This window comes from Trichoplax adhaerens, genomic scaffold (assembly GCF_000150275.1).
Source record: "Trichoplax adhaerens TRIADscaffold_1 genomic scaffold, whole genome shotgun sequence".
Classification (NCBI taxonomy): domain Eukaryota; kingdom Metazoa; phylum Placozoa; class Uniplacotomia; order Trichoplacea; family Trichoplacidae; genus Trichoplax; species Trichoplax adhaerens.
Genome location: NW_002060943.1, coordinates 13,214,466 through 13,234,623, shown reverse-complemented (window position 1 = coordinate 13,234,623; position 20,158 = coordinate 13,214,466). Strand labels below are relative to the sequence as shown.

At 32.2% G+C, this 20,158-nt stretch overlaps 3 protein-coding genes across 3 annotated transcripts; all 3 read right to left on the bottom strand.

Moving 5' to 3' along the window:
* Positions 1 to 1,148: 1,148 nt before the first annotated feature.
* On the bottom strand, positions 1,149 to 1,508 carry TRIADDRAFT_18515 (uncharacterized protein; the record flags this gene model as incomplete). The annotated part of the gene is made up of 1 exon (XM_002108366.1): positions 1,149 to 1,508. A coding segment is annotated over one exon (360 nt), but the record flags the coding sequence as incomplete, so codon positions are not given.
* A 5,756-nt stretch (positions 1,509 to 7,264) lies between these two features.
* TRIADDRAFT_52841 (uncharacterized protein) lies at positions 7,265 to 10,220 on the bottom strand (the record flags this gene model as incomplete). Its single annotated transcript, XM_002108365.1, has 10 exons — positions 7,265 to 7,357; positions 7,656 to 7,810; positions 7,901 to 8,060; positions 8,153 to 8,240; positions 8,315 to 8,436; positions 8,557 to 8,589; positions 8,660 to 8,753; positions 8,880 to 9,079; positions 9,392 to 9,425; positions 10,189 to 10,220. The coding sequence occupies 10 exons, from the start codon at positions 10,218 to 10,220 to the stop codon at positions 7,265 to 7,267; spliced, it is 1,011 nt and encodes a 336-aa protein (XP_002108401.1).
* Positions 10,221 to 11,114: 894 nt separating this feature from the next.
* TRIADDRAFT_52840 (uncharacterized protein) lies at positions 11,115 to 20,158 on the bottom strand (the record flags this gene model as incomplete). Its single annotated transcript, XM_002108364.1, has 36 exons — positions 11,115 to 11,513; positions 11,789 to 11,881; positions 12,009 to 12,066; positions 12,182 to 12,234; positions 12,330 to 12,434; positions 12,515 to 12,679; positions 12,768 to 12,928; positions 13,053 to 13,247; positions 13,489 to 13,685; positions 13,784 to 13,965; positions 14,066 to 14,111; positions 14,190 to 14,253; positions 14,345 to 14,422; positions 14,514 to 14,588; positions 14,700 to 14,773; positions 14,935 to 15,067; positions 15,173 to 15,266; positions 15,437 to 15,650; positions 15,724 to 15,866; positions 16,038 to 16,122; positions 16,214 to 16,323; positions 16,414 to 16,515; positions 16,608 to 16,706; positions 16,836 to 16,972; positions 17,181 to 17,271; positions 17,385 to 17,564; positions 17,693 to 17,721; positions 17,832 to 17,946; positions 18,039 to 18,100; positions 18,204 to 18,273; positions 18,374 to 18,415; positions 18,719 to 18,825; positions 18,968 to 18,995; positions 19,090 to 19,176; positions 19,292 to 19,556; positions 20,100 to 20,158. 36 exons carry the CDS (start codon positions 20,156 to 20,158, stop codon positions 11,115 to 11,117), a joined length of 4,197 nt encoding a protein of 1,398 aa, XP_002108400.1.

The following is a 20,158-nucleotide window of genomic DNA, read 5'->3' as shown; positions in this document are numbered from 1 at the left end:
AAATCTTCGTTAGCGATCAGTTTGGGTAATTTTGATAAGGTTCAGCAGTAAATAGTTCTTGTCGATTCTACGGCCTAGATGCAATCTCGTTTCTACTGCAATAAAGTTACTAACTTCATTGAACTCTATATGATATTAATTTGTAATAGCATCACTGTGTGATAAAGCGTCTAACTTTAAGCAAAGACTTCCGTATCTTGAGAATAAATTACATCTTCCACCAAGAACCAGATTAGCTACGACTAACTTAACTTCGAAGACGAAATCTCCTGCTTATATGTACATTTAGTTGCAAAGTATCATCAGGATACAGAATTCAACATCTATCTTGGTTAGTCTAGGATTTCGTTACTTGCGTATGTTAAGGTGTTAAGGTTACCTAATACAGCATCTCTAATAACTACTGCAACCTATACTTTTTCTAGTCTTAGTTTTGTAATCGCGTAGAGTTTAGAATGTAAATTACGCGTAAAGGGACGTATCATTCTCACAATTACCATTACGGATACTTGTATTTAAATAGTATAGTATTCAAATATTTGGCAAAGTTGTTTGCTCAGAGCTCGTGGTTGAGCGTGAACGATTAGTAAATTGAATTTCTCTTCAGAGATAATAAGTCCTGCATGGCCAGGCAATAACTTAAGATTTACGTGCATTGCGTTATTCTTAGCTCGCGGTTATGGGCAGTTTAGTGAATAGAGAAATAAAGCATTACTATACTTAACCGAAGATTACCAAGTTGTTGTGAGTCAGTAGGTCGAATATATCAGCTATCCGACAGTCGGAGTACCTTGTGAGTTAATCCCAGCTCCATCTCATCACGATATACCAAACCGTAACAATATTATAACTACTAGCACGAATACTCATACAACCTTAGAATCAATGTTTAAGGTATATGGGGGCTGCACTACTCACTACTACTACAATAGGTTTGTCATTGAACGATTTTTGCGATCTATTCGATCTTTTTAGACTAATAGACCGACTTAGAATTGAACAGGGTTGAAACACCTAACCTTTGAGAAATACTTGTTGTACAAGTTGTTTACCGACTACAATACTTCAGTATGGTATCGTATTGTGCTGTTAGCGCTGTCGTTATAATCAAAAGCAGAATATCGGAAGCAAATAACTTATCAAACACCTTACAAAAGCATTGATAAAGCGTCATCATACTTGCCTTGATCTTTATAGACACTTGCAATGTTGCGAAATGTTGTAGCAATACTTGGATGATTGTCGCCAAGTTGTGTCAAATCAATCTTGAGTGACTTGTTATACATTGATAGAGCGTCATCATACTTGCCTTGATTATCATAGACACTTGCAATGTTGTTATATGTATCAGCAATACTTGGATGATTGTCGCCAAGTTGTGTCAGTTTAATCTTGAGTGACTTGTTATACATTGATAGAGCGTCATCATACTTGCCTTGATCGCTATAGACACTTGCAATGTTGTTATATGTTTTAGCAATACTTGGATGATTATTTTTAAGAATTTTCAGTTAAATCCTTAATGCTTTATTGTATTCCTTTAAAGCCTCGTCATGCTTGCCTTGATTCTGGTAGACCAAGCCGATCTTCTGATAGGACTTACAGACATCAAGATGTTCACTCCCTAACGATTTTAATTTTATTTGAAGTGATTTGTTGTAATCACTCAAAGCACCCATAAAATCACCTTCAAGTCGTTTACAGTCGCCTTGGATATCGAAACAATAAGAAATCTTGACCTCTTCTAGTTTCTCAGCTAACTTTTCTGCTTTTCCGCTGTATTCATTGGCTTCTATCAATTGATATTTTTGCCGGTAAGATTGAGCCATAGCGAGATAAATAGAATATTCAAGTTGACGACGACTATCACTACTCTCCGCTATCGATTTGATTTGAGTTACAGCTTTCTGAAAATAAAATAACGCGCGTTCATAATTGCCTTCGCCATGATATTTCACGCCCTTTTTGCGTATAGATTTAATCTCGTCAAATATCGTAGAATTGCTAGTCTGATTGGCCATATTTTACTTTTCAACAACAATCAAAATATATAATTTGAGAAAAATAGTCACAATTTGTCTACTCGATAGGGTTAACAATTTTGATCGCTGTACAAATGAGTGATAAAATACGTAAAGAGCACGCTATCATGGATGCTCGATGCTTTCAAATCAAGATCAGCATTACAAAGTCTATTTCAGTTAGGAACGTGCTCTAATTAGCCAAATCGGATACGCCTTTATTTGTTAGCGGTTTTCAATCATTCATCCATTATTCTCTTACAATTCATCAGGATGATGGAGAAGAAATAAATTAAAGTGGGCAGGCATTCTTGTCGATACTTCTTTCTATCCGTTTTTCTAATATATCAATCATCTAAGTCAATCATCATTATAATAATAATTAAAAAACGCATCATTAGCACAACACTAGCATCAAAATGACTCAAATGTTGAGCCTACACGTACAATAAGTTCAAGATTAGCATGAACATGAATAGAATAGGAACATGACAATAGCTTCCACGCATACCAATAAAGATTGAATTAACATTGATTGGATAATAATTTTGCATCATTAAATTGATTGATGAATACAAAATTGCTTGATGACTAATTAAACTAAAGCTAATGCATAAATCACCTGCATAGCACATGACACTTACGGTACTTACACGAGGATAAACTAGTATTCTATTAAATGTGTCAATTTTATATAAGATACTAAGATAGACTATTTTATTGCAGGTTTATTTTTAATCTTATATAATGCCATGCATATAAGAGGTGGTCTGTATTATTTCAATTTACGATTTAAGTGATTCGTACTCAATTCACCATACAAAATCCAAATAGCACAAATCATACAAGTTAAAGCCGTAGGGTAGATTCACCATTTCATTTAAAATCCGTAAACTTTCAATCCTATTTTCAAATATCATAGTTATCACATTGATGTCGAAAACATCAGTAACTGAAATTAAATATGTATAATGAAAACGATGCGATTAAAATCTATCATTATACGAGTATACATTCAATGACTGACTTGCTAGCTTGATTAATTAATAATATTCAATTAGCACCTAATTAAAATAGCTTTTATCTTTTTTAGGGTAATCTACTACTGTAACCGTAAGTTAATTAATATTATTTCATGACTACAAAGCATAATTGAAAATTTGCAAATTAGAACTGCAATCGCAGATTATAGGCTATTGGAAAAGGGTAATAAAGAAATACTTCACGTTATGTAATATTAATGATGTGGTTTTGCAATATAATTATCGGTATTTTAAGTTGCGTATTTTTATTAAGCAATAACAATCAGCAGTAAGCAATAACAACATATTCATTGAAGCTAATGATAAATAGCGACGAGTATAAACTGTCGATATACTTCAACATTAATCTACTATATCGTACATTGCCTACCACCGACTTCCTTCATTATACTTGCTTAAAGAAACACTTACATAAAGCTAACACTAATTGCATAGCTGCTAGTGTCTTCAAATGGAAACTTATTTTCCATAATCGTATGGGAAGGGCAAAATTGAATTATCAAAGTATATGTATATGCTATACATAGATAGCATGCATATAGTATATAGCGTAAATATAGCATGAGCCCAATGACTTGACTCTGGTTAGGATTTATCATAATATCGTAATCACATATTCATGGAATTGCAAGTGTATTTATCATTTATATTAACTGTATTATTGCGAAGAAGTAAAACTAATCATGGAAAATTAGTATTTTAGGCTAGAGAACATCAAAATGATGGCCTACAACGGTACTATCAGTTAAATAGAAGTAACGGTCTTTTAAAATGGGGATTAGTAATGCAATTACACTTACATAGAGCAGCCCCGAAATTTACGTAGGATTAAGTTGAAATTGTTATTGCTAGGCTGATACAGTTGACATTATAAAATTAGTAAGAAATCGCGCTGCTTGTTATAGTAGCTGCAAGATGCTATATCAGAACTTTAATAAATTCTTTCAAAAATTCTTTTACCGGTATTGTAGAAAATCATTATTTTTAATCATCTATCCAGCATAATAATAAATGAACGATCTTGCAGAAAAAGTCATCGCTGTTGGTAATATTAATTACCGTATATTTCAATCGAAATTGAGTACCGTATATTGAAGTGATTCTTAATAATTCATTAATAGTTTATATCACTACAGTATTTTACCAGTAATGCGAAATTTATATGTAAATTCTGCTTGCTTAAGAAGCTGCAAAGACCTGAAACTATGTGGAGGTTTTGGTGGAAGGAGGGAAATAGCAAGGTTTGATAACTTTGAACGTATGTGCTTGTAATTTTTCTTTGTTCTCTTTTAACCAAAATTGAGTAGATATTGGCAGATTATATAGATTTATTCAAACAGCAAATAAGCATAATCTTGGCCAAAAAGTGTATGTGATTGTCGTCAATAATCAGATTTGAATTAGCTATCGCCAATAATTTGCCTGTTGTAATGTGCTTTTCTTCTATCTACTTCTCTCAGTACAGGTGTATGTATAAGAAAATCTGTAACATTTACATTTTACAAAGGCAATATCATACATAAACTGTCATAATATTTTTCAGCATATTTACAGCATGAGGTCCTCTATTTTTAATTAATGAAATAATGTGTTTGAAAAAAAGTAAAACAAATCACGAATAGTTTTTGTTGGAAGTTTGAATTCTTGCAATTTTATTATTCGATAGATAATAGAAATAGCATCTTACTTTACCTAGTTAAAGTATCGATACGTGAAATGTGCTTTCAATTTTACTTTAGAATGTCGCACAACGAAAATAGTAATCTTTCTTGCTATTATAGATTATAATTATAATCCGATATTCTATTAATTATTTCTTTCTCAGAAAAAGTTTTATTGTTGATGGTTGTTACGGTTCATCATTACCGTACATAAAAAAATATTTATTCATATTTTTATCTAAAGTAGAGTGACGATATGTTAAATCGTTAATGGATTTCTATTAGCGACTCTGATGATTTAAATCATCTAATAAGAGTAGAATGTGTAATAGAGATTGTCACACTTGTTACTGTGAATTGTTAAGTAACAAGTCTAGTTGATTTGTTAATAGGAGTAAGAGTGGTAAGCACACAATATTAATGAACACATATTTATTCTATAATAATTATCATAAATATATTTTATACAAAATCAAGTATATTGTAAATAGAATTATGTATTAATTTACACCGATGGAAATTGGCAAAGGTATATAAGAGCGTGTCTTTAATCATAGAATGGGTTCTCATATTACATTACCTAGTAGTATATTTTATCGTTCGAATAAAGATGACTTATGAAGTTGTCTGGGTATACTCACTGCTGAATAAGATCTTATACTGACCTAGTCGAGTTAGTGACACTTATTAGCAACGGTATTTAACGTTACAGCGGTTACATTAGGAATAAATTAGTTATTTGTGCCACAAACAACGTTGTGACAATGGTATTATTTATATTTAGTTAGAATCCGATTTTGTAGTCGAATCCTGGAATAACATAGAATAAAACTGACAAATTTTATTTCTTACGTGTGTGAAAATGTATGTACAGTACTGATATTACTAGTCTTATATACCTCCCAAATCATCCATGTTAAGATATTGCCCCTAAAATATCTAAAATTCTATCCCCTAAATATTGTAGCACTTATAGCTTATATTTTTTCTTTTAAAACTACACTTGACAGATTATAATTTAATTAACAGAGACCGTGAGCGAGTACCATCTTAACTTAAGTTAAGGTATAACAAAATGATTCAACGGAAGATATAAATTTATTTTCACTTCCTTCTTTGAAAAAGAGATTTATGTGGTGAAATGTAACTTAGCCAAAAATATACTGCAATACGAATGATAAAGTAAATGTTAGTACCGTTAATAAAGCGAGTGCAATTAAAGCTATGATTCGCTAGCAGCTATGCTGTAATAGTTTATTGATAATATAATTCAAGCTAAGAAATGAGTCATAGTTCATCATTACAAAAGGTAACAATCATGCTTTCTTTCTTACTAATCCATTTATGAAATCATTACTAGTGTTCATTCTAGACATTTAATATTTCAATAGCTGCCACTAGTAATTTGGCATGATATTACCAAACAATTTCATTGTTTTCGAGTTATTAATTAAAACACATTTATAAGAAACAATTACTTTGAAAATTCCAATCAAACTAAGGAAAAACAGCAGCTTATTTAAGCTTTAGTAATTACTTATAAATCTAATTAAAAGAATTACAATAAGGTCAGAATTACTACCTTAAACAAACAAGCTATCAAAAAAAATTACATATGGTATCTTGAGTTTCTTAATGCTTAGCTGGAACTAAAATTTAAACTTCTTTTCTACTGAACTACTTTACCTTTTATATGCTTGTCACAAATTTCTTTTTTTGTGAACGGATTAACTCCTCTAGTAACTAATATCCTAATGCACTCGCGGTACGAATAGGTAATCAATCACTCCAAAAGTATTCAATTAAAATGTTTATTATATCGCTCGACGAGCCTTTATGACTACTGAATTTCGGAACCACTAGTCGTTGTGAGCTCGCTCCTTTTACACTGTCTGGGAGCGGCCGCTGGTGCATTCTAACAAACTGAGTTCTGATCATTTTCTACGTTAACAGAGTGCATGATCATAGCAATCGATGGGATCGAAATCAGCAACAAATCACGTAGTTGAATGTATTGTAGATATTTTGATATTTGCAGTAGACCAGCAACAGTTATTTCTAATAAAATAGTCACTATCTATGAAAAGTACAATTGCACATATATAAATTTGTTTATATTTATTTAGCAAAACAAGTACAATTTCACAATCTATAATTTTACTAGTCTGTCAGTGCAGGTACAACCACTGCAAATTTCACAGAATTGCGTTGTAATAAAGCCGGATAAATACAGTATTTATCTGTGGACTTGATAATTTTTGTCTCACTATATTAAAATGAGCAATTCATAGTTTTATTGATAATAATATACATTATATAATAATCATTCAAGTTGTAAATTTAGCAAATTTTTACCGAAATTTTAAATAAAAAGTTAGTAAGTATATCAAGATACTGAATTCCACTTGCAATTATAAATTTAAGCCACTTTATAAATACGCTCGTAAATTCCCAATTATGTTGGTCATATTTTTATGTTATGACGTTTCCTTTTCGCTATTAATAGTAATCATATTAATTCTGGTACACCAAAGCTGCTTTAATCTGCAGTACTATCTTCACGTTTAGGCTTAGCTAAATCCATTAGCTCATCGAGATGGGCTTGCAAAAGTGGATGTACTTCAATATTTTCCTAATAATAAGAGGAGTAAAAGTTCCACAAAAAAGATTATGGACAAAATACGATAATGTAACTTAGCAGAAAATCATATCTCGCATAGTACTTGAATATTGAACTACTTTTATTCAAAGGTTCACTTTCAAAGTTACATAACAAATTAAGCATTTTTGTTGAAACAAGCCATAGTATAATGTCAATTACTATTAAATTATTACATGTTTCATGTCGATAATTATAATCAATTCAAGATTTAGTGGATAAAGAATGCTAGCGGAACAGATCTTGAAAGAACAAACAGTATTAATCGTACCGGTAAGTGATAAAGTTCTTCAAATACTTCAGAACATTGAATTCGATATCGTAAATCTTTTCTAATTTCCAATATGGCGATAGAAGTTTTCAATAATCGATAAAATGATAAAAATACACATTGACGACCAGTAGCACCAAAGTAGTTGTAATTTGCTATTAAGGGCAAATAGACAAATGATGAGTATAGTAAAATTGAAACAATATTACAGAGTGCTCCCTATAATAATTTATAGAAATAAATACCTTCTTTAGACGCATTACAACCATGGCTTAAGTACGACATAATTGCCTCGTAACTTCTCAGACACTCATCAAGTAAGCCTTCTAGCCAAAACTTAAATTTCGCTATTGGCGATTTATTGGCACTTTCGTTACCTAGTAAATTAAATTGACCAGCAACAACCTAACAAATGTTATCAATATTTTTAGTATACTATGGCCGGTAAAATTTCATCGCACTAAATGTCTAAGAATTAAACTTGAAAAGGACAAGACCTTTAAGGTTTTAGTAGCTAAAATAACCAGTTGACTTTCTTCAGCATAAAGGTTAGGATTTTCGGGTTCGAATATTAAGTTATTCTCACTAACACAATGTAACTGCTTAATTAAAAATTATACATGAAATGCATACACAGTAATTAAAGTAGTTATTAATACCTTTCTTGAATAAGTTTAGCTAGGACAGATGATATTGGCTTATGACCCAATAGGAATAGTTTTAAACTTTGTAACATGAGATCAGTCTGCCAGAAAAATTTTCCGGAGTGTTCGAACAGCATCTACGGCATAAATCAAATTCATAAGATAATCAGGTTTTTTTACAGTTAATAAAGTGCTTCCATCTAACTACTTAATATCCGACACAAGCACAGCAGTTACGGCTAACAGCCTTTGTTTACCTCTAACGCATACGTGCTGTGGAGAGGTTCTATCTGAAATAACAAAAAAGTTTAATACGATATGTTTTAATTAACCAATACAAATAGTATTTCGTCAACTTACAGTTGATCCAATCATTTTGCCAACAAAACTAGTAGCTGGCTTTCGAACACTTAATTGTTCATCTTGCAATAAACGAGACCCACTCATAATGCAGCTTCAAGACATTTGATAAAATACATCAAAGTAATATCAGATTACATTGATTTACATCTATACCTGTACGCTTTTAAAATTACATAGTAGATACTCGACATCGTAGCTCGAATAGTATCTGCTTTACCTGCTACAAACACTACATAACGCTCTCTGCTCTTGTGAAATATTGCTAAATTCATCCAACAATACAAATTCCGATAAAATAGATGTAGCAGTTGGTCCAACAATAAACAATGAATTTGCTGCTGCGATTCTATATGATTCAGGAACTTCGTACTGGCTTTTCTCAGTTATCCAGGTAGACCACTGATGCAAGCACTTAGCCTTGAATTGAAATATACTTTTAGCATAGTACATTACCAATAATACATGATGAATGAAATTAAAACTAATACTGAGCTGATAATTGATATTAGAATATAATACCAGATCCGACTGGCTTATGATGGGGCTTTTACTGTTATTACATCTACAAGGGATAGAAGATATTACTTTCACTGCATAATTCCTTACAAGTAATCATAATCCATCTTCTATTACCGTTTATAGCAAATCAAAATCATCTCACGCAGAATAATAGACGCTGTCACCAGCCCCATGGAACACATGGAAAGACTTTTCGATGTGGTAATTAACCTTTCCATAAAATTCCAGATCATTTTTATGTCCCCTAAAAAGGTGTGAAATTTAAAGAAGCAAAGTAAGTCATCTGTGAAGCTAATAAGAAGAAAAACAGTTACCAGTTTTTCAGTTATTCTCTTGATTTACACCCTAGTCTCACTAACCAATTGCTTTCACTGGATTAAATCCACGAATTTCCATTAAATAGATCATATCAAAGGCAGCAGTTAAACATTCTAGATTGTTTTCCTTTGGTAAACGATCCAGAATACTTTGATTTATGTTAAACTTATAGCCATAAATAAAATTTATAATATTAGTGTCCGCCGTGTTGATGCATAGTCGTTCATGAGTAAGAAATTTTATGTAATGTATCGCTTTACAACAGGAGTTAAAACAGAACACCATTTTTTACAGCACAAATGACTATCAGATATCTAAATTTGGATTACTAGAACTTGAAGAATTACTATTAAATTGATAATGCATACGTCTATATACCATGATATTAATCATTGTATCATTTTTGTTACTGTAAACATCGTCTGAGAGAATTGAAGCCAATTCAGTTAAAGCTGAATATCGAATATCATCATGTGGCGACTTAATCATGATTTCCAGGTAGTTATTCTCAAGCGTATCATTTTTACCTAATTACGATGAACGTAAATTCAAAAACTCAATTTAGAATAGACAAGTACAGTCTGATGTATAACATTTCTTAAATTTTGCTTTAAATTCTTACGTAAATCGACTAGAGATAAATTAACCAACAGCTTCGCAACACTTTTTAAATAAAGTGGGTATCCAACCTTAAGAAATTATAATAAGAATTATTATCCATATTGGCAAGTGTAGACTTTATAAATTTGCTATTTTCGTTTATGTAACTATCAAACCTTGAGCGAATGATTCGTGTTGAAATTTGTTATCATCTCCCAGCAATTCTCATGCAACTTATAGAGCAATCTGCTGTCTTTAAAAATTTCCTTGCTGAATAGCCATAGTAAATCAAGATATGCCTTCTGAACAACCGGACAATGCAGACTGGATGTTAACACCTACCATTAAATTACAAGCAGGTGAATAAAAATGTCAAATTCTACAATTTTGATCTATATGATAAATAAAAATTGTAATATATCAAATTGATAATTGTTTACCCTTATATGATTAAGAACTTCATTATATAGGGTCATGACATTTGAATCACTATAAATAATGTTGAAATTTGTAACAGTCAAGTCACAAGTCAAATGTTGCCTCTTTCCAGCTGTATTACAGGTCATTATTGATAAACAAGAACAGTCTGAAATAATTGATAAATCTAACTTGCTACCTAATTCTGCTGTAATCGCGCAATTGAAGGATGTTAATGGCTAAGTGATAAACTGTAATCAAAGTGCCATGAACGTGATTTTGTGAAGGCATTTCGTTTATATCACGCAAAAGTTTAATGGCAGTATCGAGACATTTACCTAGAAACCAATTAGTATGTACTTAAAACTCATACACAACCCTAATAAATGATATTCTCTAAACTAACTTTTAGAAATGAAAGCAGCAACAGATCTTGCAGCTAAATCTCGCAGCTGTAGCAAAGCTGCTGATAATAGTTTCATTAAGAGAGGAATGAAATCTTGCAATGGACTGTATTTAATAAAATGGCATAACATTAAAAAATTCGAAGTCCTTAGATATGAAATAAGAATTTTAAGCAGTATTTATCTAAAGTAGATTACTTTGTACTATCTATCTCTTCATCCTGCTGGAGTTTGGATAAAATAATTAATGCCGGATAAACGCCACCATGAATCCAGGCCGTTCTACGAACTTCTCCATCCTCGAACGCTAGTTTTAATTCATCTAGCAGAAACGGCTTCAGGGAAGGATAGCGAGAGAAAAATTCTGCAGCTTGGGTATTGTTATAATTAGAATGTTCATCACGAACACGTTTCTGACCAAACAGACGCGAAACTAATGCTCCGTATAAGTGCATGGAAGCATTTCGAATAGTCCAAATTGGATTCCGCAGTCCCTGTATAGCACATTTAACTCCATCGGCCGCATAACACAAAACATCACCACCAAGACTAGAATCCCGATAAAGGACCTTCATTACATTTAATGCATGAGTCTGTTTTTGCCCAAAATAGAAAGTAAATAACTTAAGGCAATTGCAATCAAACAGTCTATACTGCAGCATAATACGTTCACATCCTTGGATATATTACGCACGGTAAATAATAATCATAACTTAAGATTTAACCAATTGAACTTGCTGCGCAAAATATTGAAGTCATTACTACCTTATGATTGAGTCGCTAATCTAAACTTAGTAACATATATTGCAAGCTTATATCATCAATACATTGAAACCAGATATTCTATTTCAAACTGAGAGTAGCACACCTGCGGTAAATCAGTAGTTTCGTCATATTCTTCACCAATAGGCCGACGAGTGACTAATTCTAATGTTTTCATGCTTAATCTTAGCAGAGTTTTCTTCGACGTTCAATATTCGATTAGAATATAATTAACCACAATTTAATGTACGTGCATACACGAATATCGATCTTAATTTACAATGTTATTAAGCAGTATAATAATCAGGATCCGTAGTAGTATTTACCTTCGCATTTTGCGGCTCACTCGATACAATAGACTGAATTAATAACGGCAAGCCAGCGCTACAATATACAGAACAGAGATATTACTTAGAACAATTTAGAATCAAAGGGAAAACATATCCTACTTGAGATACTAAATTTTAGTAACTCAGTTTTAGTATCTATTTATTATCACCTCTTCTTGGTAAAGGATGAAGACATTTGATCGGTGGTAATGACAGACAAAGCCTTATTGAAATAGAGAACATGCTTTGTCAAATTTCAATACATAAATACAAACAGTTGTTAATCTTTACTGTATTTAGACAAAAAGTTTAAGGAACCTGAGTTAGCCACAATTTAGGTATATCTTGATAAGTTGACGATGAACTGCATAATAACTTTGTGCAGACCTGAACAAAGCCTATGCTACAGCCTTCAATAACACCCTAAATATGATCACATCAAAAAAGAATCATAATATATTTCTGCATTATGATAGAAACCTGAATTTATTTCTTGATCTTACTTTATGACGACACTTTGTTAAAAGTTTGATGAACATGTCGCCAATTTTTTCAACATCTTCAGTCTCTAGAAAGCCCTGACTATCCTTAGCAGACTTATCCATTTCAAACTTTATCGTGCATAGTGGAACAGTATCGACAATTGCCCCTATTAGCAAACCAATCTCCTATTGATACAGTTAATAATTGTATTAATATATGACCAATGCTGTTCATTATAAACTTGTTATATTAAGCTACAATAGCAAAATTTACCTTCAGATTTAACCAGCAAAAAGAAATTACTAGGTCATACATGGCTGTACTCGAACTGTTATCCTCAAGTTTATGTTGGGTATCAGATAGAATAATGCGGTTAATTGCTTTACCCATATCAGCAAAGGAGGCCGAAGTTTCTAATTCAGAGATGTCATTATCTACGTACCAGTAATACGGTGATAAAGATGATGCTAAATTTTGCGATGTAAACATTGCTTCATAATGTTTTGATAAAATAATTTATTGTTTTCTGTCTTATTTTACAAGACAAGCTTGACTAACCTGACAAGATATCGAACAAGATATAATTGATCAGTTCGTCTGCCAGACGAATTATTTTTTTTAAAGCAGTGCGCCATTCTTGAATAGAGAAAGACAAAGGAGATGCTAGCTTCACATTGCCCACGGCGCTTTTCTTGTTACTCTTAATGAAATTTGGACATTCCAGTAAACACCGACGTATAGTCGTTATTATACCTGAATTTAATTCAATTGAAAAATTATTACTTTAAAAACTAAACAAAAAATTGACTAAAAGCGGTCATCTTGATCCCGAATGGAATCTGATATATGGGGCATTAAATTATATTATAAAACTGATATTATAAACTCTTATAATAGTAACTTGAAGTTTATGCTCGTATACAATACATTTGCATTCTAGCGTGCCTTAATAAAAAGGTAAAGTTATCTAGACCTATTTCATCAATTTAAATACCGTAGATAGGAGTTTCCTTAATAGCAAATGTCAGAAACTGTTTAGCCGAAGTAAGCTGATGATCTAATAATTTATGCAAGACCGTCATGGCCTGTAGAGATGCATCTTCGTTAACAGTAGAAAGTCCATCAATCTTCAATATCTCAAAGCCCTGGCAATTTTCATTTAATTGCATTGAGAATCCATTTGTTAAATACCTTTTTAAATGAAGGATAAGTTATAGGTTACAACTATTCTTCGGTGGTAATGTACTAGTTAGAATAAAACCTGACTGTTGGAACGATACAGTGACAACCTATTGACAATCAGTGCCATTAATGACGCTCCGTGATTGCAATCTGATGCTTTTGGACTGCAAATTAAATAATAGGTATTGATTGCAAGAACGGCTAAGAACTTTTCGTGATCGGTTGCTGTTTTAATTGCTATAGGCCAGGCAACGTATTTATAAAGAATTTCTTTCGAAGCCGATTCCATCTATAATATTATCAAGGACCATGTTCATAAAGAATTAGATACCAGAAATAGTTTAAAACATTAAATTTTGACTAGAACACAGAATCGAGTCATGTGATACCTCGCCATGTTGACTTTGGAAGCAATGAAATAATATTCCTAGGTTCCTAACAGAATAAAAAACAATAATAATTAATAAAACAGCTATACTTGCATAAAAACATTAGACAAAGTAAAAACTTCACCTAGGAGATAGAAATTGCAGGCGTTGCTGTCGATGCGCCCAATTAATTAATTCCGCCATAGCAGCTTCATGAAATACGTATAGGATTAATTAATAGTTGGATTAACGTGTTCAAATTGCGTTCAAAAACAAGTACAGGAAACATAAGCCTAGTACCTGGGGGCTGGCCTTTCCTTTTATCCGGATTCCAAGTAGATGCGATAATTTGAAATATTAGGCTGCATACTTTAAGTCCTGTACCGAGTTTTACAATGTACTAGAATTGATCTTCGATCATCTAATCAATTGGTATCAGGTTTGTAGTATTTTAAAGTTTAAACTAAACCTGTAATTGATCGCTGAAAAGACGAATCAGGATTCAAGCATTCAATGCTGCAATTAAATAGCCAGTCTAGGACTTCTACAATAAATTTAGAGTAGTATGATGAGATTTTGCATGTTAACGTTCAGTACACAAGATCCCAATATGCCTACTGCACAATGTTTATAATGTCCTGTCATCTGTGGTTACCTATATTAGTCATTATCCGCTGATTTAAGATTCTAAATTCATCAGAGCCTGCAAGTTGCCGTTTCCGCAATAACCTATATTCCTTAAACATCGATAAACTAGTAGGCAATTAATACTGATGAGCATCTTTATGATCGGTCATTTGATAAGAATCATAACGTATAAGCAAAAATATGGCAAGGTACTTCATATTACTCGTGCATTTAGGAAACTGTATATGGATTAAGTGCCTTACCTGCTATCTCGAATTCGCTCAAGTAGGACTTTCAAACTAGCTAACAGTCGTTGGCGAAATGCAGCGTTATCACTATTGAAATTAAGAGGTAGATACTGGCGTAGAAATTTTATTTCCATATCAGTTAAACCATCTAACATAAGTAAAAAAGATAATGTCATAATCAACAAAGCAAAGCCACCATACTGGACTAGCATAAACAAATCATTTCATCAGCGTTAATGTAAGATTTTTTTACCAGCGCGCTTTTGGCTAAAACACAGCAGCGATATTGCATCCATACGAATATCATCATCCCAGCATTGCAAAGAGGAATCCAATAATTCTTCAGGCTATAAAAGGCGTTACAAAGAACATTTCTTATGTGGTCTTGCTATCAGACAGTATGTATATTCCATGAGCTAATCTACTCAATCAGCATAAGTAGCAAACCATATAAAATAGCATGACGTAGGCTACCATTATTAATTCCTCAGAATAAAGTAATATAAAAAAGTCTTACCAATTCAGTTACATGAATAATATCCAATGCTTTGGCGGCATTGTAGATCATTACTTTTGCATGTATATGTCGAAGTGTAGCTCTAGCGGAGGGGCATTTCGAGTTCATATTATTAAATCTTAATTCACTGGCGTCTAACAATTGATGCAAGGAATTGGAGATTATAGACAAAGTTGCCGGTAACCAGTAAATTCGCATGTTGTGTCGAAGCAACCTAATGTCGATATATCTAAAGTTAGCTAATCATTTTTAGTACTACTTCCTAAAGCTGGAATTTATTCACTTACGCATCTTCATCGTCAAATAATCCATTTATAATTGGATCTATCCACGCCGTCGCCCAACTGCTTATGATGTCTTCACTCTTAATATGGCATTTAGCATACGCAAAACGAGATATAAACTGATTAATGCGAATAAAATGCATAACCTAGATTTTTAAGATCGAATCATATCAAAATTCATATGGGCATTCTAATTGTTCCTTCCATACATAATTAAATCAGAACAATATTGATATTGATAACAGATTTTTTGATTCACCAAGTCAACTTAGCAAATCCATAATTCACAAATTTATTTCAAGTAAAAAACCAAAAACCAATATCTTTAAAGCTTGGCTATGCTGGTATCTGTAATATTCATTTAATCTTGCATATTGTTTAGGATTAATCAGTAAACCTACCCTATAATAGAATTTAGCAGGATTAAAACAGTAAGAACTACGGCATAATGGATAGTTCACTTTGAATTGCTACGAATAAGCAATACTCTTACTGTAAATCGTTCAAGAAAGTTTTGTAAATATCGCATGAAATTGAAGCCAAGGAATTGATACTTAAACACCGAGACAGCGCGAAAGGTAAAGTTTTATCAATGTTTAATACCTAGACAGAAATGAATCATACGCGCCAATAACTTTATATATTTTATTTGCATAATACCAAAACAACTCCATGAGCATCTAATAAACTTACTACTTTAGGCCCAGCTTGTTTGATGATACAGTGCAAAAGAGCATATCTGCCTTTTGACTGCCATGATATCATTAGCGTCTTATTAATTAGTTCTCGGACAAACTTGATTAGGAAATAAGAATAATGCATTTTTGGATCATAATCATGTACTGATAAAGTTGATGATAGCAAAGGCAACTTACTAAATAATTTACCTCGTCGTTTTCAGGTATTTGTCTTAATTTACATTCTAAAGAGTGCACCAATAATAGTAAGCTGAAAATGTTCTTAACGTGATATGACACACCATCAATCTGAGGTTTGGCGAGAATAATATAGAAATTAAAATACGTACTCCAGAAGCCCACTGCTTGAAGATTTTAAAACTGTTAATAATAGTTATAAACACAAATTAGATATTTTTATTCATTGCCATTTCTTACAGGATCATTAATAGACTCCCAGATAAATTTCAAGATTTCATCAGTTACAGGACTATGAGATACAAATAAAGGTAAATGATCGTCCATCTTCACTTCTAGTAACATTTCTTTTGTATTTTGTAACCACTGGGCAAAAGCTGGATAATGAGAATAACATAAGAGATAGCTTTGGCATTACCAGAATATCAATTACATGCCATTACAAACAACTAAGATGCCATCACTAATTTGAAAGGATTCATAATATCAGTTGCCTTTACACATACAAAGTAGTCGAGACGCAACATAGCATGGTAGCACAAATTAAAATTGTGCCTAAGACCAAAATATGATCGCTATACTTACTCTGGACAGCCTGATAGTGAAAGTTTGAATTGCTTAGATCTTTACACAAACGTAATAAGATTAATAGTAGAACACGACCTAACTGAGAATCCTAAATAAATAAAACAAAACTTAAAGTCACTAAACTTGGTCATTAATAACCTTACATAGGTAAAATTGGCTTAAATAAAGAACGCAACCAAAATATACATTTTGACGATCTACCTCCGGTTTTGTTTTCTTTATCATAGTAGTTGACACAGCAAGCAGCTTAATATTTCCAGAATTCAGTAAGCCTCTTATTAAAAGTAGAGTCGTAAAATTTGTAGCTGATTCGCTGATACACTTTAAAAATGAGGTATCAACAAAGATGTTTCCAACTTTTAAACCATAGACAGTGATGTTCTGAGAAATTATGAACAGTTATGAAGTAAACCATTAAAAAATAAAAATTTATAAACGTATAATGCTATGTAGAAAACTAAACACAATCCAATAGAATTTCAATTTCCCTACGCAGTAAAAGATTCTACCTGCCGTTCTTTGGGTTCATCAATTGCACCTAGGAGTAAACAGATGATTTATTACAAGATAGAAGACCTTGCAATATCAATTAAAACGAGAACGCATCACTTTGAAGAGATGATATACGTATATGGTAGATTTTTATACCTGATAAAATAAGTAAATTTGTAACTGTATTACATCCGAGTTTTAGATCTTGTGATATATTGATCAACATCCCCAATGCTGTACTTGCCATCAATAATGTATCAATAGCATCTGCCTGCAATGATAGCGTCGCGTTTTTATAAAAATAATGATGACAAATAAGCATTCCGCTTCATACAATCAGGTGATGCTGTAAATTAAACTTACACATTGAAAAATAATTTTTAATACAGATTTGATCATAAGTTCAAACTTTGAATGTAAGTCGCCTATACATGGAAGAGAAGATGCTATCAGTGCGATACTAACTATAAACTAGATATCGATGAAATGTAATCAATAACATTAAAAGACGATTCGGCGTTTAATTACCTTTATTTTCAGTCCCCCACACAGCCCTCATACATACTTCAGGAAAATGTTGGAATAATTGTAAAGTTAGCTAAAAGATGAAACCAGCATTACACTTAGCAACGATTCGAACGTGGATAAAAGAGTCAACACTCTAAAATCTTGGTATAATTTCATAACATTTTATCAACCTTAGCAGTCATAGTGATGTTCTCGGGCTGAATTTCCTTAGCCTATGGATGAGAGTAGGGTTAAATTTTTACTCTTTATTAAAGAATAAATTGCAATAGAAATAATTAAAGATAATATTACTTTGGGCCGTCTAGAAGCCTTTGGTAATACACATAATAAAATGACAGCATCAAGATAGATACCATATTAAATACAGTTCGTCATTTATTTAAACTACTTTGATTAAAACTTATTTCTTACATTCAAATATTAGTTTCAATAACGGAAGTCCATGCAGATAACACTCTTGTATTGTATCATTTATCACTAAATTCTGCACTTCAGTTTACAACTGTTAAACTTACTTTTAGGATGATCTCGTTGCAGGCATAGGCTACGTATGTGATCAAGGAATCAATGGATAATGCGAACGTTTCACGGGTTAGTTTAGAACCTTCAGCCAAGTAAACAACTATGATACAAAGCGAATTATATGACGCATAATAACAGTCAGAATTGCATAAGATGACAACAATCTTTTTTACTGTAGTAAAGTATCCAGTATTGCACATAGAAAGATTGATGACATAAATCCTATCAGGAGATCAACCTACCGGTCCTGAGACGATTAGGCAAATGGTCCTACCAAATATAAACAGAAAATCGTAATTTATATCACATATGTATATACGAATATAGCTATTTACACATGCAGTCGTGCTTATCCAGTACTGACCAAATCTTTACGTAGTAATTCATTAATTTCATTCGAGAATATCGCACTGAATTTGGCCTGATTAATGCTTGATAATTTATAAAGCAGCTGCATAAAAGGAGGCATTAATGAGATTAAAAATTTTACTAATTAAATATTGTATAAGCATTAGCTAAGAGCTAATGTATATATACTTGTAAAGGATAATCTGTAGCTTGACTACCTTCTCTAATCGCCTGCATTGCTTTAAGTTACCCTGTTCTTGTAAATATACACTGCAAGATAACTGCAGCACGCTATTTGGGATATCATCTTCCTGTAATTCAGTTGAGCTGCTTTCTAACGATCGCAGTAATTCATCTAGAATTGCTAATTTCTGTCGGATACTATTTTCACTGATAACAACATGTTCATATATTAATGTCGTGAGATTTTTACAATCCAAATTGTGCATGGCATCTAATATTTCGGATTTTAGCTCTGGGAATCTAGATAGCAATTGGATATTATAACTACTAGACATACACTGCAAAGAAATTTTCACTGCTGATGGCAAGATATGAGCAAAAGCTATTACAGATTTTTTACTTTTGCACTACTATTTTAGTAATTAATGAGCACAGTATATATGAAATAATATCACAACTTTAGCAATTGGGCAAAAGTCGATTTCAATGGAGATTACTATTTCAACTCAATGTGCACTAGTATAATTAATGATTACGCTATAGCTTAAGTTATGTTAGATTCATCCTTAACTATTTACTCCTTGTAAGGAAGCTACAATTGTAGGTGCTAAATTAAAACACTTGAACGTAAATATCTCAATATTATGTGATCAAGCTACGCGAGCAAAATTGCAGCGGCAACTTCCATCATACTTGATAATGTCAGAATGTGGTGAAGTACAGTAGTACATTACGCTCTTCTGAATTGCAGAAATCATTTTCAAAAATATAAAAAATTTCCTTTTGTAGGACATAGTCACTTACTGTTCTAGTTTTACCTTGTTTAGACTAACATATCATTACCTAAGAAATTGTTGTAGCTTTACTTGAATAAGATCCATAACCTCCGTGGTACCAGCCAT